Source organism: Mytilus edulis, chromosome 7, assembly GCF_963676685.1.
Source record: "Mytilus edulis chromosome 7, xbMytEdul2.2, whole genome shotgun sequence".
Lineage (NCBI taxonomy): Eukaryota > Metazoa > Mollusca > Bivalvia > Mytilida > Mytilidae > Mytilus > Mytilus edulis.
Window position 1 is genome coordinate 41,162,734 of NC_092350.1, and position 26,939 is coordinate 41,189,672.

At 32.2% G+C, this 26,939-nt stretch overlaps 1 protein-coding gene across 1 annotated transcript in view; it reads right to left on the reverse strand.

Moving 5' to 3' along the window:
- Positions 1-2,880: 2,880 nt before the first annotated feature.
- The window catches only part of LOC139483126 (transforming growth factor-beta-induced protein ig-h3-like), a 29,975-nt gene continuing 5,916 nt past the window's right edge, over positions 2,881-26,939 (reverse strand). Inside the window, exons 5-12 of the mRNA XM_071267159.1 lie at positions 26,589-26,702; positions 25,480-25,611; positions 11,882-12,037; positions 10,610-10,818; positions 9,648-9,834; positions 8,951-9,049; positions 8,168-8,284; positions 2,881-3,161 (exon numbers count right to left, since the gene is read on the reverse strand). Coding sequence (XP_071123260.1) covers positions 3,031-3,161; positions 8,168-8,284; positions 8,951-9,049; positions 9,648-9,834; positions 10,610-10,818; positions 11,882-12,037; positions 25,480-25,611; positions 26,589-26,702 — 1,145 coding nt within the window. The 3' untranslated portion in view covers positions 2,881-3,030. The remainder of the gene's footprint in view (positions 3,162-8,167; positions 8,285-8,950; positions 9,050-9,647; positions 9,835-10,609; positions 10,819-11,881; positions 12,038-25,479; positions 25,612-26,588; positions 26,703-26,939) is intronic.

Consider the following 26,939-nt stretch of genomic DNA (forward strand, 5'->3'; position numbering starts at 1 on the left):
TCAGTATGTTGAGCTAAGGGATGAATATTTTGGGAATAACTTCTTAATGGCTGCTTTGAAACCTTTTTTTAAAATGATAGAATTGATAATATGTATACTTGAAGGCAGGATTATATTAAGTGCATGTATATGAGAATAAATACAAGAAATATTTTAAAGCAGTCCAAATTACTTTATGACACAGGGATCCAGTTTATCCATATAACGTTTAGATTACTTTATTAATGACGTGCACATTTATAACCCGAGGGATTGGAGACATATAAGGGCCTTTTTCAAAAAATGTGGATTTTCTTGTACAATCAATATTTCTGAAAAAGTGTAAATATTTTTATCCAATTTTTAGATACACAATTTAGTTTTTGGTGTGTGTAACAAGTTCCAGCAAATTCAATATGACATTTAGCTACAGAAATTGCTTCCAGTGGGTTTCAAAGGGTCCAAAAACCCCAAAATTGCTTGTACGAAATTGAAAAACTAGTCTTTTTTAATACCCAGCGGAAATTATTATTTTTCTTTTGTTATTATAAATATATAGGTATCACTGCAGGTATGTATACACAAATACAGGGAATTATTAGATTGTATTAGCATTTTTTTTTACTTTTCATTTCGTACTTAAAAAAATGTCAACTACATAACACAAATGAAATAATGTTGCCAATAAACAACTGATTATATCCCTTGTAACTAAGGAAGTGCTCTCTACTTACTCTTCATTCTCTGATGACGTGCTTAAAGTTACAGGATGACATCATTGATTAATTTCATTATAGATTAGTTTTGGTGAGTACAAATTACTCCGTAATTTTATTCTATGTCAACTTTGTAACGGCAAAAACATTGATAAATTTTGTCATAAATATTTTTTTTTACATAAATCATTCAAAGTCTATAATACTGACTCTAATTCAATAAAAACCTTTTATCTGGTAGTATTAGGGTCAGGAAAAACATCCAAAAACCACAAATAGGTCAACTACATAACGGTCAACTACATAACGCAGTGAATCGTTATGTAGTTGACAAAAAGCGTTATGTAGTTGACAATGCTGAATTAAATTCTTTTTAAAATATGTTTCTAAAAAGTGTTATTTTAACATGTTTAACTGTTTTGAAAAAAGTGTGATGATTTTTATGGAAATATATATAAAGCAAAATGTAAATATTATTAAAAAAAAATTAGGGACCGAAACTAAATCCGTTATGTAGTTGACATATGTCCCATACTTGTTTCTATGTTTTTTTTTTAAATATTTTTGTAGTAGCATTTAAGATTGCATATTTTTATTTCAGGTTGTATTGTTGTTAAACTATTCAATTTCATATATTAAAGTTAAAAATTGAATATTTTTTTGTATTGTTATTTTACAACTGAAATATCCACATTTTTTGAAAACGACCCATAAACAATACAATACAAATATATACACGATGCTAAAATTAAAACATATTTTAAAAATATCATATATATAGAATGAAAAAAGTAATAGGAATTATGCAGGTGACTGTGTTGTGTCCACTCTCCTCGGTGCAAACGACTTTTTTTTGATTGGAACACTAAGCTGCGTAATATCAAATACAGATAAAAGGACTTGCTTTTTATCTTTTTCAGACAATTTTAAAGTCATATGAAACGAGTGACCGGTGAAAAATAATGTTATTCCAATTCTTGAACCAATGCATACAAACATCATAAACTTAGTCTTCTGTGCACGATTTTATCATTTTTTTCGCATAAATTTCGTACAATCGTCATTTTTTTTTCAATCGGTCAGTGTTGTTGTGAAAATATGGCAGGCAATTAAAGTTCGTGTTTTGAAGCCGAAGTTAAACGATTGTCACCTGTTTGTCAACAATCAACAAAAGCATGGATATTGAGCACGTGTTTAACATGTTCAATCAAATAATAGTTTATTTTAAGGACAGCCATGCGTATTGCGATCACCGGGTTTTTACGAGATGGGTCACACTGAGGTCACTTTGCATACGGAAAACATGTCGGGGAATTGTTTCCTGGAAGGAAGCAATTAAAATAAAGTAAACTTCTTCTAAATATGAGCAAATTAAAGAATTTTCTTCAGAAAAAAGTATATGTACATAAGTTTTATAATGAAACTATCATTGAGTTATAAAAAAAACATATGCATTATTTTTCTTAATTTGAAGTTTCTTATGACTTTAAAATTTCTGGAAAAATATAATTCATGTCTTTTCCAGGCTGATTTCGAAAAAAAATATTAGTTTTTACATGTTTAGGAAAAGTGGGAATCATCTTCAACCTCATCAATGTAACATTTTTTACATATTCAATGTTCTCTTTGCATCATTGTATATATCTACCCTAAATGACGTGAAAAATCAGTACATATAGTAATTCTGGTAAGGTAATTTCTCACGGTTACCCCACCGGCAATAATTCCATTAATCCGACTTTAAGCAAATGAAAATATATAAAAAAAAACCACCTTAAGCCAATAAAAATAAACAACCTTGCAATCACCAGGTCTACTGAGATCCAATTCCTTGGCGGTTCTAAATGTTAACTCTTTCGGTACCTATAATACATTGTCGGCTTTCAAATTTAGTTTTGAGCGTCTATGATGTAGGTGAATCCCATAAAGGCACTTTGGACGCATATACTTTATCAATTATTTTTTTTATTGATGATGATAACAAAGGTATATATCGCCCTAAATCCTTATTTAAAAAGATGTATGAAGTAAACCTTATGATTACATATTCAATACAAAATTGATGCAAAATAAACATAAACAGAGGTGGTATGTTTACCAATGCGACAATACACCAAAAGAGACCTAATAACACAGAAATTAACAATTATAGGTCGCCGTACGGCAGTCAACAATGTGTAAAATGTTAGTTTTTATAATTTTATTTATAACAAACATAACAACAGCAATGAATACACTAAGTTTGTTGTTTTTACATGTGAAAAAAGTCTGAACAATACATTTATGAATAGCAACTATCCATAAATAGTTACGAAATCAATAAATTTCGTTTTATCTACTTTCCAAATCCAAATTGAAGTCTGTATCTGAAAGGAATAAGTACATGATCTATAACATGAACGACACCATTTGTTGCTGAAATGTCCGCCTTTGATACTTTTGATGAGTTCACAACGACGCTTCCATCTGAAAAAAAAAATGTGCACAATTACTGCGTGTCCGTTCGTATATATATCTAAGTGGTTATTCTACGGAAGCCATTAAAAAAAAAAAAAATATGTCGTAATTACGACATAGCAGTCGTAATTACGACATAGCATGTCGTAATTTCGACATAACATGTCGTTAAAACGACATAACATGTCGTTAAAACGACATCGCTATGTCGTAATTTCGACATAACATGTCGTAATAACGACATAACATATCGTTAAAACGACATCGCTATGTCGTAATTTCGACATAACATGTCGTAATTTCGACATAACATTTCGTAATAACGACATCACTAATGTATAACGACATCACTAATGTAATAACGACATCGCTAATGTATATAAAAGAATATGTATTATGATTGCCAAGAGAATAAATGACACAGAAATTAACAACCCTAGGTCATCATAATGCCCCAAATAATTAGAAAAAAACCCGTATAATCAGCTATAAAAGAGGGACGAAATATACCAGAGGGAGAGCCCCCGAAATGCAGGGTGGCAGACAGTGTTATTAATTAATTATTAGCTCCCTTGGTAAAACTCCAAATTTCATATTTAATGTATTTCATTGTTAAATAATTTACATGAAGCTTAATAAGTATATATTTGTTAATTGCATAGCTTTTGCTATTTGAATTCATTGGTTAAAGATATTATTCATATTGTAACGTTTGATAATTGTATCGTCGCAAAATCTTTGGTTACCTTCTTTGGTTACCTTCTGTGAGAAACTTATATAATTTATAGATCTCATTTTAGGTTATTAAGATACCGTCCGTAGCAGGGTATAAAGCCCTTCACATTCTAGTAACAGGGGTGTAGAGCCCGTCAAATTCTAGTAAATCTTCTACTTGTTGGAAGAACTATGTGTGGAATTATTTAAGGACTGATATTCACTGCCCCCTTCCCCCCCTTCCCCCCAAGGCAAGCCAAGCTTCACACCTCCCTAAAAATAAGCGCAAACGACTTTCCTTCTTGTCATATTAAAGGATGAATTGAAGTATTGATTGCTCTTTTTCTACTTTCAAACGTTGGACACGATGTTCCTACAACCTCTAGGATTTAAAACAGAATCTTCGAAATTTCATCCGCAAAACAAAATAAAAAAGTTAGAAAACACGAACCAATATTAAAACAAATTCAATATATGTTTCAAATTATGTTTCTACAGCTCTTGATTATATACTAATTAATATCTAGTAAATTTGAAGATTAGACAAAGCTAGGTGAAAAAAACGGATGTCCAACGTTACATTTATGAAAAACTGTTTTAACTCTTATGTATAGTGATTCTTTTTCTTATTCTCTGATCTTCTTCATTCTTGGCAGGAACAACGACATGTGTCGGTTCTTTGTGGCGTTAAAGTCGTTATTTTGCTAAATTTCATTTAACTCGGTGGCTTCATATTAAGCTGGAATAAGAAAAATGTCCAACGACGTTTTTCGTTAACTCAACGACTGAAAGTGAATTTTGTAAGTAGATATAGCAGAAAATGAATAAAAAGAGTAAGACAATTGTAATATCTAACAAAAGTACAAATATTTGCCTCATTGTTCATTATGAAATTTGGCAAAAGAGGTTGATGATTGCTGCCGAAAAAAAAGAATAGCGCATATTGCTATAGACTTCACCCGGAGACATAGGTTCGACACAGGTTAAATTTTGCGATTTTTATTAATCGTTTGTAGCTTTTAACGATTTATTTAAAAGAATGGTGAAATGGGGAAATAATCTCATTACATGAACTTCGTCCAAGTTTTGCAAAGACAAATTGGAGACACCAAGACAGTACTCTTAATGTATAATGCGAATTGAAATTTATGTTGTGGAAGTGCTCCGAAATAGATCATTTAAAGTCGTCACTTCAGTAAGGTGCAATCACCAATATTAAAAGACTTATACCAGTTCAAGGAATGTTTTACTTCGCGATTTGTTCTGCTATTCATGTTATTACTGTCGTGATGAAATTAATTCCTGTACTAGCAAAGCCGGAACTTTTCGTTAATATAAACTTGTACATGAAATAGAGGTATTGAAAGACAAATCCCAAACCGCGACGAAAACCGTTTCATCGAATAATAAAAACCCGGGATTATATAAGCCGTTTTCGCGGACGATCCAGGAGTAGATTACTATATTTTAAAATGTATATCAGAAGTTAAACACTATAGATGACTTGGGGAAATAATTCTCAAGCCAATGTTCAAGTTATTGAAGGGGTGTATTTCGACAACTTATGTGCTAGGGAAAATACAATTTTATTCAAATTTAACCAAGGGTAAAAATGTTCGATTTACTTGCAAGGTATCAAATATATTTGTATTGGGGTTGAATTAAGATATAGAAATTTTACAATGACAGATGATATGCACCTTGAAAGTTAAACATCATATGACAAAAGTTTCGTACATCTAAAAGAATTGTTTTTATGGAAAACCGTACCACATCTTCCTATATCTATTTCCGTCCCATCTTTTCTTCCTACATTACTTGCGACAGTAATGCATTTTTAGTTGAAATAACTTAAAGGGTAAACATTATTAAATCGATTTCCACAACTTGAGGTAATTTATGATAAAATGACATCACAAAACGAACAGAGCCAGAATCAACCAACATATAAAAAAAACGAATAAAAAAAACCAATCGAAGTCAAAAACCCTCTTCGACGCCGCTTTTTTTTTAAAGTGTAACGTCGTGTTGTAGGAACATCGTGCCAAACGTTTGACAGTAGACACAGAGCAATCAATACTTAATTATTACAACAAGCCATGGTGTCTGCGCTTATTTACAGGGAGGTGGAAGGCTTGGCTTGCCTTGGTAGTATACAAACTCAGTCCTCATATAATTCCATATATTATTCTTTCACCAAATTAAGTCCATATATATCGACCATGATTAACTGTACCACCCTTCCACAGTAGATAACGTATTACTATGAAATGGGATCTGTAAAATATATAAGTTTCTCACAGAAGGTAACCGAAGAAGGTGACCAAAGATTTTGCGACGATACAAATATCAAACTTTACAATATAAATAAATATCTTTAACTAATGATCATGAATTCAAATAGCAAAAGCTTTGCAATTAACAAATATATACCTATTAATAAAATTGACGGTACTAATTTTCTTGCACCAGATGCGCATTTCGACAATACATGTCTCTTCAGTGATGCTCTATTAAGCTTCATGTAAATCATTTAACAGTAAAATACATTTATTATGAAATTTGGAGTTTTACCAAGGGAGCTAACAATTAATTAATAACACTGTCTGCCAAACAACATTTCGGGGGCTCTTCCTCTTGTATCTTTCGTCCCTCTTTTATAGCTGATTATACGGGGTTTTTTCTTCTAATTATTGGGGGCATTATGATATGACCTATAGTTATTAATTTCTGTGTCATTTAGTCTCTTGGCAATCATAATACATATTCTTTTATATATAGCGATGTCGTTATTACGACATAGCTATGTCGTTTTAACGACATAGTGATGTCGTTATTACGACATGATATGTCGAAATTACGACATAGCGATGTCGTTTAACGACATGTTATGTCGAAATTACGACATAGCGATGTCGTAATAACGACATGTTATGTCGAAATTACGACATGCTATGTCGTAATTACGACATAAAATATTTTTTTTGAATGGCCCTTATCGGCTTCCGTAATTTAGTCTCTTGGCAATCATATTTATATACATAGCGATGTCGTTATTACGACATAGCTATGTCGTTATTACGACATGTTATGTCGAAATTACGACATAGCGATGTCGTTGTAACGACATATTATGTCGAAATTACGACATAGCGATGTCGTAATAACGACATGTTATGTCGAAGTTACGACATAATTTTTTTTTTTAAATGGCCCTTATCGGCTTCCGTATTATTCTATCCGTTTTGGTCTAGACATTTACTTCCATTGAACAATCGCACTGCGACTCTTGCATGATGTTCTCGAATTATTGGAATGGCTAAGCGCTGATCACAAACACATTTTTATATATATTTATATATGTAAGTTGACTTTTGATATTTCAAATTAAGTCGGTGTATCATAAAAATGTAAACGTTTTTTTTATTTTATAAATGGGAAACTTTCTAATTAATCCCATTTTAAAGTATGAGACGATTACCTGATCAGCACATCCCAATGACACCATCACACTGTTTTTGAAGTTTTCTCATGTTTTTTTTTTTTTTTTATCTTGGAACGGATATAAAAGAAATCAAGTTATGCACATCGGTATAATACTGTACACTAACTTGAAGTATTATAGTTACTGTATAACTACACAAGAAATAAACTAGTACGAAGTCGTCACCCCCTTTAACATAGGAACCATAGTGGTGTTACAGTATATCATAAAAGCAAACTACTACAAGAATGTGTCCCCAGTACCCGGATGCCCAATCCGCACTATCATTTTCTATGTTCAATGGACCGTGAAAAGGGGAGAAAATCTCTACTTTGGCATTGAAATTAGAAAGGTCATATTATGATAGGGAACATGTGTACTAAGTTATAAGTTGATTGAACTTCATCTTCATCAAAAACTACCTCGACCAAAAATGTTAACCTGAAATCTTTAACCTGAAGCGGGACAGACGGACGAACGGTCACACAGACCAGAAACATAATGTCCATAAATGGGGTATAAAAATCAGTTGAAAAGGGTTTAGCTCATCCAATTGGTACAAAGTAGATATATAGTAATTTTGATACAGGCACTGATCTTTACATAATTTGGATCTAAATATATTGGTTTTGCAGCAATAGTGTTTTATTTCTGCCATGTTTACTCGGATATAGAATATGAAAGTACCAATCATTACTTTTGATTGAAAGCGAGTAAAGAAAAGTTCACGAAAGTGTTGTTTTTTTCTTATATTTTCTTTAATTTGAAAAAAACCCATTCTCTTTTGAACACATATAAATTATCTTAAAATGCTTACCACTTCTAGTGTGAATTCGAATACGGTCATGGTGTCTGTCAATTGTTCGTAAGGTTTCTCTGTTGTACAGACCTTCTGAGTATTCTGTATGAGGTACTACGTGGTATTCCAGTATTTCTATAAAATCATAGTACAAAGTATTACTTACGATAACATATTTTAAAATATGTGGCTGTTGAATGTTGCATGTCAATAAGAAGATACGAAAATATATTTGTAAATGATTTCGTTCATTCATATATATTCATCGAAGTACGAAGCAAAGGACAAAATGAAGGATATGTTGAAAACATATAAAAAAAACTTTAGAAATACTTTAAATGTGTTGTTGGATTGTAACTTATCTGAAGTTTTAATCAACTTACCAAAAAATGATTATGGAGAAGTGTTTAACTTCCAGTAGTAAATATAACATGCATCTCAGGACAAAATCATGTTGATATGAAAAAATAACCTACTTTGTACTAAACCGATGGTTTTTTAACGTGTTAGTGTACAAGGTTGCAGCTACTTGGATAGAGAATTGCCTCAATGGCACTCATACCACACCTGCTTATATCTAAGGTTGCAGTTGCATCCTTCACCAAAACATTACTATAATTCTAAGCCCACCAGTCTTTGGTCTTAAGAATGATTGCCGATTGTTTTATCATCTGAGCAGCAAATACCAATTTTAAATTTCTTAGTTATCAAACCAACGACCCACGTACTCGAGGTATGCACGGTTTTAAAAGACCATCGAGGAGACCGCTTTCCTTAAATCGATTCTAAATAAATATATACCTGTAAGAAGACCTTTATTTGATGCCAATTTTGCTAGAAGTGATGGACCAAGACTAGCAAAGGCAGCATTCGTTGGTGCAAATACTGTCAGTGCATCACCTGGAAATTAAAAAAAATATATAAAAGAATGACACCTCTCTTAGCTTACATACATCCATATTTTTTTCTGTTTAAACAGTATAATTTTTTTTATATTTCTTTCATCCAGTCTTTTCATGAAAAGGGAGAAAGAAGAACTGAAAATAATATTAACTAACAAATGCAACGTTACAAGTCAATACACTATGAAATTTGAAACGTAAACATGGTCGAAGATATTTGAACACTGATTTAGAAATTAGTTTTGAAATTGTTGTCGTCTTTTTTTACCAGCAAACTAAACTTGACCTCGGTAGCCCTGCATGTTCTCCCTTTCAGGATTTGTACGACTTTCTGAATCATAAGAAACCGCCTTACGCATGAACCTTTTTCATTGGTTAATTCAACAATTTCTTTTTATTTATTATATATTTTGATAAACTGGACTTGTACTGTTTCCTTTTTTTACGTGTATATCAAAACCAATTGTCAATATTTTCGCTAGTTAAATGAAAACATTCTTCATATTCTGCATTTCTGAAAGAGGACGAATACAGTATTGTATTTTAGCAGTAAAGGAAAAGGTCACGTTTCAACCCTAATTGTAATTTGCATATACCTTTCAATGCATTAGCGAGACCAGCATTTTGAACCTGAGTCAACAATGTGCTGAGATCGTTGTTACCGACAACCAGGTCTACTATGTCTCCGGTTGGGGGCATCATAACCTTGTTGATGACATGAACTACTCCATTGGATGCAGATAGGTCAAATTTTGTTATTTTTGAACCCTCTACGGTTACGGCCTAAAATAGTACCATATTAAATGAGATTTATTATTCATACATTTTGGTAGCAGATGGTTTATAACAATTAGAGTTACATCGAATTTATCAATAAATATATCAAAATGAGGCATCACATGCAATTCTCACCTTGATTTAAAGTGTTTTCTTTAACTAAATATTTCAGAAGTTTACTGATTGATAGTTAAGGCTGGGAAACATTGTCTATATATTAGTTCAATTGGGCTTAAAAGTAGCTTTCAGTAGCCGCGAGAAAAGGTATGTCGATACTGTGTGTCCTTTGTCTTTCAGTTAGCTGTTTATGACTTGTACTGATCGGATTAGTCAAGCTCTTTTCTATTTGTTTTTCTTTTACTATTTTTCTTATGTGTTGTGATAATACACCATTTTTTAAAAGTTTAAGAGATGATCGTTCACCCATATGTTTTACACGTCACATAATACATACATGTATACACGAACCAATACTTTAATGGTTGTTGTTTGACATTCTTGATTTTTTTCGCTAACTAATTGTAAGCATTGTTTCGAACTTTGATAGGTCGTGGATTTTTTTTATAGCTTTCTATACAGTATGGATTTTTTCCTAATTGTTGAAAACCATGCGGTGACCTCTAGATGTTAACATCCATGTCATATGGTCTCCATTAGCAATCGCACGACATCCACTTATATAAAGGAGAGATGATAACCTAAATTTTACAATTAAAAATTGAACATTAAAAAGTAAAAAAAAAAAGTAATATTTTGATATCTGTTATAATGATATACTTACATTATTATGTGAGTAAATGTTGAATCTTATTTTTGTTCCCGCAAGTGTTTCTAACTGAAGTTCGTTTTTGGCTGCTGAGCTTGGTATTGTACCTTTCACTACATGGTACTTAAGAATATTTCCTAAAGCTGTTGTGTCCTTCAGAAGTTCTGCTTCAGTTCCGATGGCGTCAAATGCCGCATCAGTTGGGGCAAAGATTGTGTATGTTCCTGGCAATTATTTCATTGAAAAAAGAAGTTATCCATTGGAGTATGTACTAGTAACTTGAAGAGTCAATATGGCGCATTATAATATTTATATGAATAGTACTAATAATATCCCATGTATGTAGGTTTTATTTTGTGTAAGAAAGAAAGCAACGTCAAGTATATGCAATTAAATAATAAGATTACTTTGTACGAGTTTAAAAAAAAACCCAGTTTTTTAAGAGAGGCTTGTCTAGATATTCTGGTTTTTTTTCTTCAGTATTACATCTGAGTTCTATATTTTCCGACATTGTGAGTATATTGATATATTGTTTTTGTTTTCAAGTAAGACATTTACTCATAATTCAAAGGTGTAGTTGTTGCTCATAAAAATCGTCCGTGCTTTGTATGAAACGCAGAGAGGACACCAAAATGACCGATGACATCTTTAAATAATGATTTGAATATTACACTTCGTGCACAACAAATTAAAAGCAGTAACATATAAGTCTTTAGAAATCTATGTTAAAATGGTCGATTGTAAGTTTTTTTCCACGTATTCCATTACATATTATGATATATATTTATTTAGCTTGATACCTGAATAATTACCTTACATTGCTAATGATGTTAAGTATCTAGGTAAAAATCGTCTTATGTTGAGTAGTTTTTTTTTCTGGTAAAAGGAAGAAAATTCGAATTGTTCTAAAGTCTCTCATCATATAGCATATATGCTATACGTATTTCTCTCCTGATTTTTAATTCCCTGTAACGGATGATTGATTCTATTAAGAAAACCACAATGTTCATTTGAACGCAATTTTGATATCAAGTTATCTTGATCTGCTCTGGTTTCGATCTTTTATGTCACAAAAAAGTAAATCATGATACCCTCGTACAGAAAGAACACCCTGCCAAAAGAGTTGACTTTTTCAAAACACAGTCCAACAAGTCGGTTTTGCAAATATCATTATTGTATTTGTTTTATAGAAAATAATTAGATTATAGCTTATTGGAAAAAGTCATTTCTAAGCAATTCATATACCCGTTAACCACTATTTGGATAAAAACTATATGTAGAAAATACCTGCAAGTATAGCAGGGGCCAGTCCAGCAGCTGTGACGTATTTAATGAGTTTACTCTCTCCATCAGCTTGTAACACTTCAACAAGATTGCCGCACCAGACGCTGCCTACTACAAACATTAGACCAAAATACTTCAACATTTTAGTCAGTTTAAAGATTCAACTGTTTAGTTATGATATGCAGATTAAATTTGAAGGCCTGACTCTTTATATTACCAATTTATAAAATTAAGTCGCACATGTTTGACATGTGTATTTACGTGGTCACCTTAACCATAATATGCGAAGAAACGTCTGACCAATCTTGATAAGACACGATTTATATTCATAATTATATTAGGTGACCTATTACCCGAAATATATAATTCTTATGAAATATTTTCTTACATAACTAATTTGTACTTAAAACTATCTCAGTATATCTGAGTCTTTTGAAGACAAAACGCGTAAATACAAAATTTCAATCCTGGTATCTATGATGAGTTTATTTACATCCACTGGGTCTATGCAACTTGGTCTATGCCACTGCTGGTGAGATATTAATCCCCGAGGATATCACCAGCTCAGTAGACAGCACTTCTGTGTTGTCATGCATTATCATTGGTATGTTCATAATTATAAATTAACTGTTTACAAAACTTTGAAATTTTGAAATACCAAGGATTTTCTACCCCAGGAATATATTACCTTAGCCGTATTCGGCAAAACTTCTAAGAACTTTTGGTTCTCAACTTCGTAAGTGTATTTAGCATTTTAAACTTATTTTGATTTCTGGCGTCACTGATGGGTCTTTTGAAGACAAAACGCACGTCTGGCATAAATACAAAATGTCAATCCTGGTATCTATAATCAGTTCATTCACGGCCGACACTCGGCTAACCGAGAGATAGGTCGGTTAATCTATATTGAGTATGCGGCTATATCGGCGGTTGGTCTGTTAATCGGGTTGGTTATACGTCTGTTAAGAGTAAAACGCACAATTTTAATATTAAAATCTATTTAATATACAGATTTTAGGTACATTATAAGAATCAAATCAAAAAAAGAAAAGTGTCTGACAAAATGATATAGATCATAGAACATTTTCCAACTATTAAAACATTTCATAGTCTGCCCAGTTTTAAGGAAAACTAAAAGGCGTCGCGCAAGTATGTAGTATTTATGCTTATACGCACAGCAATTTTTGTAATGAAAGGCGAAAAAAACAATTTTAGATATCATTTAAAGGACACAAAACCGTACTTTGGTTCTAAAATATAAATTGAAATTAGTAAATATTTCATAATTGTAATATAACGTGAGTAATACCACGTTTTAGTGAACATTATGGGAATAAAGTCTGTTAATGGGTTGGACAATTGAAATTGTGTCAGTTAAGAGTTATTTAGCCACGACAATAGTTGTGCTACCTTTATATTTTCCCTTTGAAAAAGTTAAGAATGAGATACTCTTGAGTAAAAAAAAAATGACAATACGCTGCAACAGTATCCTTCTAGTAAGAACATTTTTATTTTGACTTCCTTTGCATTCTATTAAGGGGTGTATCACTTCAATATATGGATATGGATTGCCTGCTGGAATATGCATGACTCTATTATTAACGTTTTCTTCAGCCTTAATTTTTGTGTCTGTTCAAAGTAGCACGTTCTCAAATCCGTCCGAAAGTGTCTTTCTAATACAACACAGGGTACATATAACGTGTTATCGTTCTCATATGCACATGATATTTGTCACTGGACGTTAAACTCTAAATCGTCAACATCACCCGATTGGTTCTTTTCTTCTATTACTGAATCATCTGTTGTTTACACATCAGTCTAAAGAAGTAAATGGAAAGGAGCGAATGCAGCTACATTTGGTTATCTTAAGTTTTAATTCATTTTATTCCATTTAGTTACTTTCTACATAAGTGCAGAGGAGAACTGCAGTTGTCCGCATGTAAACTTTTAGCATTTATTACCAATATGAGTACATAGCAATCCGTTACTGTTTCAACACCCAGGGGTGTTTCATGTCTTTATTCTCAAATAGTTATTATTTTTTTCTATCTTTTTTTTATTAATGCATCACTTGCTACTGTCCTTATCTATTATTCTATATATTCTGTGTTTCCATCCAGATTCTCGTGTATACAATGAGGGTCCGGATTAGGGGTGTTGTTTATTTCTATATTCTTTAAATTGTCTGTTACTTTTCTCTACATTTTATTTTATTTTACTCATTATTATTTCTTTATTCTTTATATATTCTAGCATCCCAATATATTTTACTTACTGATGTTTAGTTACATTACGGCGTTTATCTCTGATTTATATACTGGTTACCAATGCAGATACAAATTAGTGTCATTCATGACAACCTAAACAGAATGATATATGCGACCATTCTTGGATGAAATCAATATGTATAGATTATAACATGCCCTTTTCTATATTAGCCCTGGTATCATCCCGAGACTCCCATATCGGCCTCGAGGCTTTAGCCGAGGGCCGATATGGGTCGAGGGGTGATACCAGGGCAAATATGGAAAAACATGTTATAATCTTTAAACTATTTATCACATATTTAAGTGTTTGCAGAAAAGAGGGAAAAAAAGTTCAATTATAACAATTTAATGAAACATAACAGGTAAATCTTAAAAATGTATCCGTATCCGCAACACATATGTGATAAGATATAAATAACACATAGCTGAGAGGGTGATAGAGCAGATTTGGTCCCGAGAAAACAATGTTTTTTCGAGGGGTACCGATCTGCTCTATCACCCTCTCAGCTATGTGATATTTGATTTATTATAATGAATGTCCTATCATCATTTCTTTAACAGATGAGTTTTATTTAAGAATTGAATGCTTCTTTTTGTAAATTTATTGGGGTGTAAAAGCGTTGACCGAAGTACATTTTGTATGAAGCGCGGAAGCGCTTCATTCTAAAAATGTACGCACGGTCAACGCTTTTACAACCCTATAAAGTTACAAAAAGAAGCATTCAATACTTATAATTACAGTTTTTAGCTATGATCATGAAAACACGAATTTTATATATTTTATTATTTAATTCACCTGTGCACTTTATTGTTGGAGCACGTGTTATCATGAGTGAAAAGTTGAATTAAACAATGCAACTGCTTACGGAATAACACGTGATGTGCAGTTAGCCAACCAGGATAAAATATTATAATGAAACATACATCTAATGTAATTATTATAAAGTATTTTCTATGTAGTCACGTACTTGGCAGCGTAACGGGTATTTGAACAATCATCAGATGTCAAGTAAATAGACAATAGTAGTGCATTGACTTGAAATATAAACGATACAAGGATTAGGCCCGAAACGGGAAAAAAGCTCTGCTATCAAGAAAAAATATATTTTCAATTGTTGTTATTTTGTTATTGTTATTTATTTTACTGAAATTTTGGGTAGATACCCCTTTCAAAAGGCCTCATATCTGGCTGAGAAATATACATCACAATGAACATGATGAAATGTACATCACCAGTTGAAACCCATCGATGGTGAACGAATGCGTTTAATGTCAATAATAAGCATAACACACATTTATAGGTTTTAAAGTAAAATTATTAACAAGTGAAATACGTTTTTCCAACAATTGTAAAAGAAATAAGTTTGAGTCGTTCCACGCTTCGTTGTATAGTAAATTAGAACTTTAAGCATTGTCTATAAAATAACTTGATGTAGATTCAATTCATTGTCGTTTAAACTGCCGATTTTTGTTTGGTCTAGCCGAGAGGGTGACATTCCAAAAAATTGTCACCCGTTAGCCATGTGATAGAGTAAATTAACACCTTCGTATTAGGCAATCATAATATGGCATTTTAACATGATGTATAATAATACTTTAATATTACACTTTTTTATATCAGTTTTCAATATTCATGGCCTAAATTCATTGTTCATGTCAGTGTTTCCGTATATATTATGTTTCATTGCTCATGTGTTGTTTCCGTATATTTTAGCCACTCGTCTTGAGCCTAACCATTTGATCCGATAACACCCCATACAGCAATAAAATTATACTTTTATTGCCATTCATAACTCTTAACAGACCAATTAACAGACCGGGTTTTATACATCCGACCCATTAACAGACCAGGTTTTAAATAAAGATTGATTTATGTCACTAAAATACAGATTTTTGTGTAGATTTTTCACACAATGATATCAATTTGGTTGACAAACATAATGCCTGTCTTTGTTCGATGTGCAAAATATCGCATGCAAGTAAATTCAACCAACGTGTCTTTTTGTGTACATTTTATGTGTGTAAAATGTGTATAAATTTATTGATGAGTAACACGCCTTTTCATTTTATAGATCGTACATCGAAGCTAGAAAAATAATAATTACACCACTGGATTCAGTACATTGAATTGTTTTGTTAGACATGAATAATTTTTATGATAAACATACATTTAAAAAGTTATACAATGAAACATGCAGAATTTCCAATGATTTCCTCGATAACACCTGATTAACAGACTTTAGCCAACTCGATTAACAGACCCACCGCCGATATAGCCACATACTCAATATAGATTAACCGACCAATCACTCGGTTAGCCGAGTGTCGGCCGTGTCATTGGAGGTAAAAATAAAGGCAATTCTGAACATTCTTTTAAAATGTTATTTCTCTTTCTGTTTCAGGCTTTATTTTCACTTTTTGTTCAGATTAAACAAAACGATTGTGATATGGTATTTTGACTTTGTCCTTCTTTTCTTTTTGTTTATACCAAAAATGAATGTCTTTATTGTATAAGTTTTCTTCATGTAAGGCCAAGCAGAATGATAGAATTGAGAGTGGAAATGGGGAATATCTCAAAGCGACAACAACCCGACCATGAAGCAGACAACAGCCGAAGGCCACCAATGGGTCTTCAATGTAGCGAGAAAGTATGTTTCTTAAATTGTAAATGAAACGCAATCTCATACTAGCTTACTAAAAGTTTTCTCATGGATAATTTGATATAATCTCTTACTGAACCTCTCAAGTTTCCCGTATGTTGTATCAATTTCTAAACTGTAGCTCTTAACTTTCCAGCGTATTTACGTATCCGTGGCTTTCAAATTTGTAAGTTTGACCGTTCCTGGTGCTGGAAATCGCGCTTCAAACTCACAATACGTACCAAGTGTTCCAAACTCTACGTACCGTAGTAAAGAGGAAATAACCTCTGTTTCGGAGTTCTCAAGTGTTTATTTCACAAACTTAATTTTTCAACCCGATCCCATATATATGTTTCGATTTTGAATGCTCTTGAACTTCGTATTTACTGTGGCCTTCCAACAGTTTATATTTTAGTGCCAATGGTGAGTCCTACACAGACGAAACAAGCTTCTGTCATAACAAAATAAAAACCTTGTATCTTTGATGATTTTTTTCAACCCATGGATCGATCCTATAAATGGTGGACGTTTAGTTCTTGAAGGTTCACCAGGGCAGAGGTCAACCCACGTGTTCGAGCATATCATGTTGGACGTTTCGTTTTCGAGGGTTCACCAGGGCAATAGTCAACCCACGTGTTCGAGCATATAATGTTGGACGTTTAGTTCTCGAAGGTTCACCAGGGCAATATTCAACCCACGTGTTTGAGCATATCATGTTGGACGTTTCGTTTTCGAGAGTATCACCACGGCAGTAGTCAGCACTTTTGCGTTGACATTAAAATATCATTGATATGATAATTTTCTGTAATTTTAGCACAACTTTTAGTATTTTCGGTGTTTACTGCTCTTTAAGGGGGAGGCCTTGATAACACCAAAATTATCCTCTCGTTTAATTTTTCTTATATTTACATTATTGAAAATGTAGGGCCCATGCATCATCTTCCAAAGTCTTAAGGAAATTGACCGTTTCATTTTATATTTAGGGTAATATATTGAATATGACCAGTTTTGGGGTACCCTAAAAACGGTCAAAAACACTAGTAGGTAAAAATCATTGAGTGTTTTTGCACATGTTGTCATTAGAAATACCCCTGACTGTTAAATTGCATAGAAGAAACATATATTAAAGTAAATCTGAAACATCATGGTAATATAAATAGACTGAACGCAAAAAAAAAACCCGGTTTTTAATAATTGATACGGCGAAAGTCTTGCCAGCTCAGGTAGGACATGTTTTTTCTTCAAATTTAACCAGAAAATTTTTTTGTCGTTTAATTCCCGCAAAAAAATGTTAAAACATTCATTGGTTATTAATCTTTAAAATCACAAAATTTTATCGAATTTTACCTTTTGAAATTTTCAAAATTTATCAACAAGTTGGCTAACAAGGCACACGAAAAAAAGTAGAATTTTGGGACAAAATTCATTTTCCTTTACAAAACCTGCTACAGACTGTTTTTGCATTCTTTTTATGTGTAATAGTTAAAGGAGTACTGTCCCAATAATAATTGTATTAATTTTATAAGGAAAAACATTAATATTCAGTATGGTACGAGTATTCTTGGGACGAGTTGACATAATTTTTTATCACAACTGTTTATTGGTTTCTCTCCCCAGACTACAAAATGCCCCTGTCATCAATAGCAGATGCTATCAGAAAGCATTGTTTTAATAGTCTGTCAATATCTAAGTTCTATCTTTGTGTTAATGGTGATTATCTATTAGCATAAGCTTGTACTAGGATTGATGTTCAGATCATATCCAAATATATATTAAAAAAAAAAACACAAACAGTAACTACAAACTATGTATCAATGACTTAGCACTAAAACCATATTACTTCATTATGTACTTCATATGTTCAAATCTAATTTCCCAAAACTTCAAAGGATTTTTGCTAAATGATTCCACAAGGTCCCTTAGTCAGTAAAGTGGCTCGAGAACTCATCAGACTCAGTTCATTGCCATTGGTGTTTTTTTTAAGCATTTCATGTATGAATGGTAATTTTCTACCTTTTTATCCACATCATTAAAAAAAATGTTCTTTAGTTTAATGTTTGATGGTGTCAAACATGTAGAGCTTACTCGTTCTGTCTGCATCATTCTCACAGCCAAATGTAAACAACATAAATGCTTGATCACTGTTTAATTTACTGCTATGTTAAAACGCACTAATGACTTTCAATTCATGTATAAGAGTTGTCTCTCATACACCAGGTCTACCCCCTCAACTTCTAACCTACCAGTGCCTTCCAAGTATTTTGATTTGGGCGCCACTGGTACGTATATTGTTGAGGATACGCGTTTAGCGAATCAAGTTATAAGTATGAATTATTTTTATGAGATTAAATACCCGACTTTGGTTTATTTGTCTTGCTTTTCTGGTGACTACTTCCATGAACATATTTTGAATAATACTGCACCTTATGTTGGTCTTGATATCAATTCAATCTTGTTAAGAAAAGGTTCCATTATTACTTTGCAGAAACGTCCTTTTTGGTGAGCTTTTTGCAGTTCAAAGTCTAGATATTATGACGGAAGTAAGATAAGTGAATAAAAAATATATTCAAAAATAAAAATAAGAATAACGACAGGTCGATATTGCACGTTCTGTATACTGATGCGATTAATGTTAATAATTCCCTGAAAGAGATTATCCGATCATATCTATCCGAAAAGGCTTGAAGTGACACAAATAAGTTTCCTTGCCGATGTTTTAAACAAAATCGTCAATACTTTGAACGGATTTAATAATCAAATACAAAAAATCAACATTCAAAATTCAGATTAAAAATAAACGACGAACTCTTACAAGAGAAGCGCGATATTTAAACTCATTAGAAGAAAACAAAGTGACAACATCTATGGCAATACATGGAAACTGATTAAGGTTTAAACTACATATGTAATGAATAATAGAGATAGGTCATTTTGTACATATACCAAGGGGAAACTTGATGCAAAGCATTATTATTCATTGTTACATTGCATTTAATAGAAAAAGAGTACTTTGTGGCATATAAACCAAGATTTTTATAGAAAATCCACAGCCTTTAATACAGAGATTTTTGTTATAAAATTTGAAACATAGATTACTCACTTACTTTTCTATGATGTGCTAGTGTTTATTTTTTACACAAAGTTCTAAGCAACCTGTAAATTCTAAAATACATCGTGCTGAGTCATTAAAATCGAGCGCACCCTAAAAGGTGTACTTGATTTGGTTAATATTTTAATTTGTTTTAACAAATAGCTACATTAATAAAATCGTTTTAAGGAAAGCACTGCATTCAATAATCTTATCAGTCATGAAATTGAGAAATATGGTGGTACACGGATAAATGCTGTGGATTTTCTATAAAATTCCCATATGTTTAGCATTGAATCATCACAAGGGTACATAATCCTTTAAAGAAAACAAAGTATTTAAAAACAAAAACCACTCTGCACGTTACGAACCCCACCCAAAACTCAGAGTGATAGCATGTACCCGAAAAGGTAAACATATTAAAGTATTAACCATAAGAGCCATAATAACAACAATGCGAATAATTTATTGCAATACAAATTTCTGAATCATTTTAGCAATATTTCAAAGACCAATCCAATTAATAGTTAGTTTATGAATCACTAGCTTTCGTCTTACTCTTTAACACTAAATTTGCGTATCAAATAATACTATCATACACCATAAATATTTACAAAACATTTAAAAAAAAACGACAATAGTCTTAGTGATACGTTATAGTCTAAAATTGGTACGGCACATGATGTAAACAGTTTTTCAAATGTCTTTATTCCAAAATTCTTAAGATTATGAATTTTTGAAATTGTTCCACTGAGTGATCACCCTCCAGCTTCAGACAATCTCACAGCATTCACTTTATAGTTTTTAAATACATGGAACATTACTACCAGATATTTGTACTTGTCGACAATCTGTAATGAATTTCCTCCAATTTTAAACTTTTATTCTGATTACAAGAACTACATCCGATTTCTCAGTGTTGATAGGTACTCGCCATCGCTTACACCAGTCATGGACTCTGTTTCACATCATTTGCATGCCATTTGCATTGGGTGAGATTAACACCATATCGTCAGCATACACCAGTATCGATAAATTTGAGTTTCATATGCTAACACAAAGTTCAAGGTCTTTAACTTCCTGCACTAAATCAGTAATGAAAATGGAGAAAAGTGTCCGCGAAAGATTATCGCCTTGTCAAACACCGGAATTACAACTAAACCAATCCGCAAAAGTATCATTCAATCGAATACATGCGGTAGTATTAACGTAGATAATTTTGATAGAGTTAAAGATTTTCCCATCGATTTAATTTAAAAGAAGCTTGTACAGTAGCATATCTCTATCAAACATAGTCAAATGTCTTTTTAAAGTCGATAAATGTTGCAAACGGTTTTGGACAGTTCATTACAGCTGCATTAAGTGTGATAATATAGTCTTCACATGAACAATGCACATAGAACCCATTCTGTTCGTCTGCTAACGTGTTGTTTGTTCTAAATAAGCAGATACTCGGCTGTTAATAAACGCACTATATAGTTTTGAGAAAAAAGAGAGCAGACTTATTCCACGATAGTTAAGAGGAATTCGTTCATCTGATGTTTTGTTTTTAAGAATTGGACAAAGTATTGCCTGTCGCCAGATTGATTGAATAATACTAGTTTCAAATATAAGCTGAAACAGAGAATGAAGCACGCTTTTCACAGATTCATATTTCAAGACTTTATGGGTATGATATCGATTCCACAAGCCTTGCCTTTTTGTGCCCCATGTATTAAACGCTTGATTTCATCGATAGTTATTGTAGTATTCAGCTCCTGTTTTTCGTCATATCACGTGTCAATCATACGGTCTTCTAAAGACATGTGATAAAACTTGGCTATGAAAATTTTCATTAAACTCCGCCGTACTATTGTCAATGTTGTAAATATTATGAAAATCTGTTTTTCACCTGTTTAGCACTGAATCATCATCAGTTAGGATTTCATCGTTTGTACTATATATACTTCCATGGGATTTTTGTGTACTTTTCGGGGTTCTAGCTTTTTGATTTTGTCCCAGAAATCATTATGATTCGATGTAACCATATAATCGATTTCCGTACAAAAAGATTGTAATGACGTTCACATTGTCTTAATTTTCTATCCAATGATTTTTGCACCTGTTGCAATTCTTCTCGATATCTCTTTTTGAAAGATGAACTTCCTTCAAAACTAAAAAAAAAAAATCGTTTCCTTGAGACGCATTGCGTTTTACAGTTGGCCGAGTTCTTCATTCCAAAAAGGTTTAGAACTTTTATATCGTTTCTTTGTCTTTCTACTTGCATTTCATACTGGAATTTTGCAGTACATTTCGTCAACTATCAAAGTACAAAGATCGGAATAGATATTATCCACGTGACTTTGAGTATACCTTGTGGTCTCAATACGTTGAATTAAAGTTTGAGGTGCTGCTTTCCGTATTTCAGATCCAAAAAAGTCATTAGGAATCGTCGATTTAAGCATGGAGCGTTTGAACTTATCTATTTTTGAGCTACTATATTCGGAAATGTTGGTTAATTATTAATCATAATATTACAAGACAAGAAGCGTCGGAATCGGAACGGTTCAAATGTTTCACTTTCTCGGTTTCAAAAGAGGGACAAAAGATACCAGAGGGACAGTCAAACTTATAAATCGAAAATAAACTGACAACGCCATGGCTAAAAATGAAAAAGACAAACAGACAAATAATAGTACACATGGCACAACATAGAAAACTAAAGAATAAAAACACGAACCCCACCAAAAATTAGGGGTGATCTCAGGTGCTCCGGGAGGGTGAGCAGATCCTGCTCCACATGTAGCACTTTCAAATGTTGTCAGATTTGTCAGATAACAATATATATTATTTTTGAGACTGCATTCTAAAATAGACACAAAGCATTGAAAGATAGTATTTATAATAACGATATAGAGTAGTTGTGTAGGGCATTTGTACTAGTTATTATCAATTTTGTTTAACTCACAGCCAATTCATGGAGATGAACTTGTTATCGGACAGTAGTCTTCAGTTACCTTATATAAATACTATACATTTTAGGCATGGCTATACACGGGACGGCATAGCATAGTTACAACGAAAATTATGCGTGTGTCATTGTTACATACATCGGGTGTATACTAGTCAAAATAGTTTCACACAGGAATAATGATCCAACTTTCTTGCCTCAGAATGTTATAGTGTCTTGCTTTGTTGTTTATTAGGAAGAGTCTAGTGTCTCTTTTGTAGAATATACATAAAAGATATATATTAATAATAAGTTATAGAGTTGTTGGATCGATATAAAGCCGCATCTTTGCATGCATTCATGTGTTTATGTACTCTTTTGAAAATTAACATTGTTTTTCTTTTGGAGTATTTGTATTTTACGAAAAAAAATCTATGTTTAAAAGTAAAGAAATCTGAAATTGAAAGAGATCATCAATGCGACATAAAAAGTAAATGCACAGTCAAACAATTATTCTTATTCATTTATATTTAAGATTAACCGGACACTAATTTTGTTCCTCTTAGACGCTGCTGACAATATATTTGTCAATCGGTTTTTGTCTGGAACATACACGTCTTTGTACAAAAAGTAAAATCACAAAAATACTGAACTTAGAGGAAAATTAATTTGGAAAGTCCATAATCACATGGCAATTTCAAATAACAAAACGCATCAAAAACGAATGGACAAGAACTGTCATATTCCTGACTTGGTACAGGCATTTTTATAGAAAATGGTGGATTTAACCTGGTTTTATAGCGCTAACCCTCTCACTTTGATGACAGTCTCATCAAACACGAATGCTGTATTTGAAGTAGTTGGAACAGAAACATAACTTCTCAAGAGAACAACAACTTTAGCGAACATTCCGAAAAACCACGTGTTCAATTCTTAGTTGAGTCGTCAAAAGCGATATTTAGTTACAAACCACATTAGGAACAAATATTAGATTTAATACATGCACACAAAATCAAGTAAATGTACATGTGTCAAATAAAGTATAAACGTTAATTCATATTTATTGTTAATGTCAAACAATGTACTAAAGTTGTGTATGAAGTCAGTTATATCAGTCTATCTATTATCTATTAACATCTAATTTATCAGCAATCAAATCCGGTCTTCAAATTTATTGTGAAACTTCCTATTCGTAAGGTGGTGTGAATCGGATGTGGATACTAAAAACCTTATGATTTTTTAAAGTACAAACAATCTAAGGCTCTTTCATCATGCAATATTATTCAAGCATTTTGGCTTTCCTACACTTTACATAGGTATTTCCCATTTCAAACTAAAAGACAAATTGAAAGAGCTGGTATTGCTTTGTTTCATAAAAAAAAAGGGCAACGTAGAAAAAAGTATTTTGTCTTAGGAAGGGATAAATCCTTCTTTGTAAAGAATCACTTGGATTCAAACAAAAAGTTCTCTGAAATTGACATAATCAAGATGCTTGATTTCTTCATTGACAACATACTTGTTACGTTTGGAGAACGTGTTTTTGTTTTAACAGAATGTCGGCATTCCAATCGAAACCAATTGTGTCTCTCTTCCTGCCGACTGGTTACTTTATTAATGTGAGACTGCCTTCATACAGGAACCTCAAGATTTCGAAATATTCTATAGAAACCACGAATAAAAAATAATGGTGCTTTGAAATACCCAAAATATTTAATACATGCACACAAAATCAAGTAAATGTACATGTGTCAAATAAAGTATAAACGTTAATTCATATTTATTGTTAATGTCAAACAATGTACTAAAGTTGTGTATGAAGTCAGTTATATCAGTCTATCTATTATCTATTAACATCTAATTTATCAGCAATCAAATCCGGTCTTCAAATTTATTGTGAAACTTCCTATTCGTAAGGTGGTGTGAATCGGATGTGGATACTAAAAACAATTCTTATGATTTTTTAAAATACAAACAATCTAAGGCTCTTTCATCATGCAATATTATTCAAGCATTTTGGCTTTCCTACACTTTACATAGGTATTTCCCATTTCAAACTAAAAGACAAATTGAAAGAGCTGGTATTGCTTTGTTTCATAAAAAAAAGGGCAACGTAGAAAAAAGTATTTTGTCTTAGGAAGGGATAAATCCTTCTTTGTAAAGAATCACTTGGATTCAAACAAAAAGTTCTCTGAAATTGACATAATCAAGATGCTTGATTTCTTCATTGACAACATATTTGTTACGTTTGGAGAACGTGTTTTTGTTTTAACAGAATGTCGGCATTCCAATCGAAACCAATTGTGTCTCTCTTCCTGCCGACTGGTTACTTTATTAATGTGAGACTGCCTTCATACAGGAACCTCAAGATTTCGAAATATTCTATAGAAACCACGAATAAAAAATAATGGTGCTTTGAAATACCCAAAATATTTTCGGCCCATTTTCGCTTGCAACTTGATATGAATTACAATGATTTGGTAGTATTACACCTGTAGATGCAACCATCTACAAAGACTAAAATGAAATACATAATTTATTTGAATTTTATTATGACATAATCATGATAATGACGATATTGCATACATTGTACACGTAAGTATAAATATAATTATTTGCATAAATTACATATCAATATATTTACAGATGAAAGTGTAGCAGGCACACTATTGTCAATTATTATTTTCCAAAACCAAACGAAAGCCAATATCGGATTGGGATGAGAACATGGTCAATTAAATGAACAACACCATTTGTAGCTGGAATATCAGCTTTTATAACACGCCCATATGAGTTTACTGACACTGTTTTTCCTGTAAAATAAAAAATATATATAACGTATATGGAAAATAGCTGTAAGGTCTAAAGTATCTTGTTTTGCAATCTATTCTGTTCTGTTCCTCGTTTGAATATTTAGTATCTACTAGGAATAAACTTGAGTTAAAAAAACTACTAATGTATACTAAATAATATTGCATGCAAGTCCCGCTGTACATGAAGATCATCTTAAAGATGTATAATATATAAATTTACAGATTCTAGTAATCTCTTAGCGCAGTAAATGTAAAAAGATGTATAATATATAAATTTACAGATTCTAGTTATCTCTGAACGCAGTGAATGTAAAAAAATGTACAATATTTTCGATCTAGTATCATTTATAATTAGTTTAGGATTTATGTAGTTCAGGTTTAGAACTTTGTGTCAGATGTTCGGACTCCTTAGTTGTTTTTCTATCTTACTAGTTAATTTGTCCATTACATCAATTTTTCTTTTATAGAAGACTGTAACAGCTCATAGAAGGTCATTTTTCTAAATGGAGCATATTCTCGGTTAGAGACTCATATTATTCCTATAGAAATATACGGTAAAAGACCGAGTCAGCCTTGTCCCGCAATTTTTAATAGTTTGAAAATCTGGGAAAGGAGTTCCATAACCGATGGGTGTAAATAGATATTTCGATTTTAATGCCAAAACATGGCATTTTTGAACCAAAGTGAGATAATTTGGAGCTTTTCCAAAGATATAAACATTTTAAAAGTCATCTGGGGACATACTGAATCGATTTTGTTGGTTGATTTTTGTACCATAATAAAGTAATAACTCATAGTGTAATTAATAATATTTGTAATGAAAAAAACAAATGTTTAATTTTTTGCTGAAATTTGTGTACCCGCGAGCCTCCTTAATTTATGCTCTTATGGCTCATAATATCAATTTTGAAGTTGATTAGTTAAATTGCACATAAGTACATCCTTACCCAGCTTTCATGATATCTAAAAAAGCTCACCTGACACACTTAGACGAATGACGTCCTTCTGTGCATCTAACGTTCTGATGTATTCTCTGTTATACAAACCAGGTGAATATGCTGTATGTGGTACTAAATGATATTCTAAAACCTCTGTAATTAAAATCCTAAGGATTCAACTATTGCTGTTGTTTGTCATGTTAACATTATTTTTGCCTTTATCTTAAATGTGTACTGATTGAAAACACCCCCTCCCCCCCCCAAAAAAAAATAATTAAAAATTAAAAAAACCAAGCCCAAAAATCATAAAAAAAACAGAAAAAGAATAGGGACAATCAGCAGGAGTCATTACTTTAAGTTTATATCAACTTGTTCGTAAATCTGTTAACC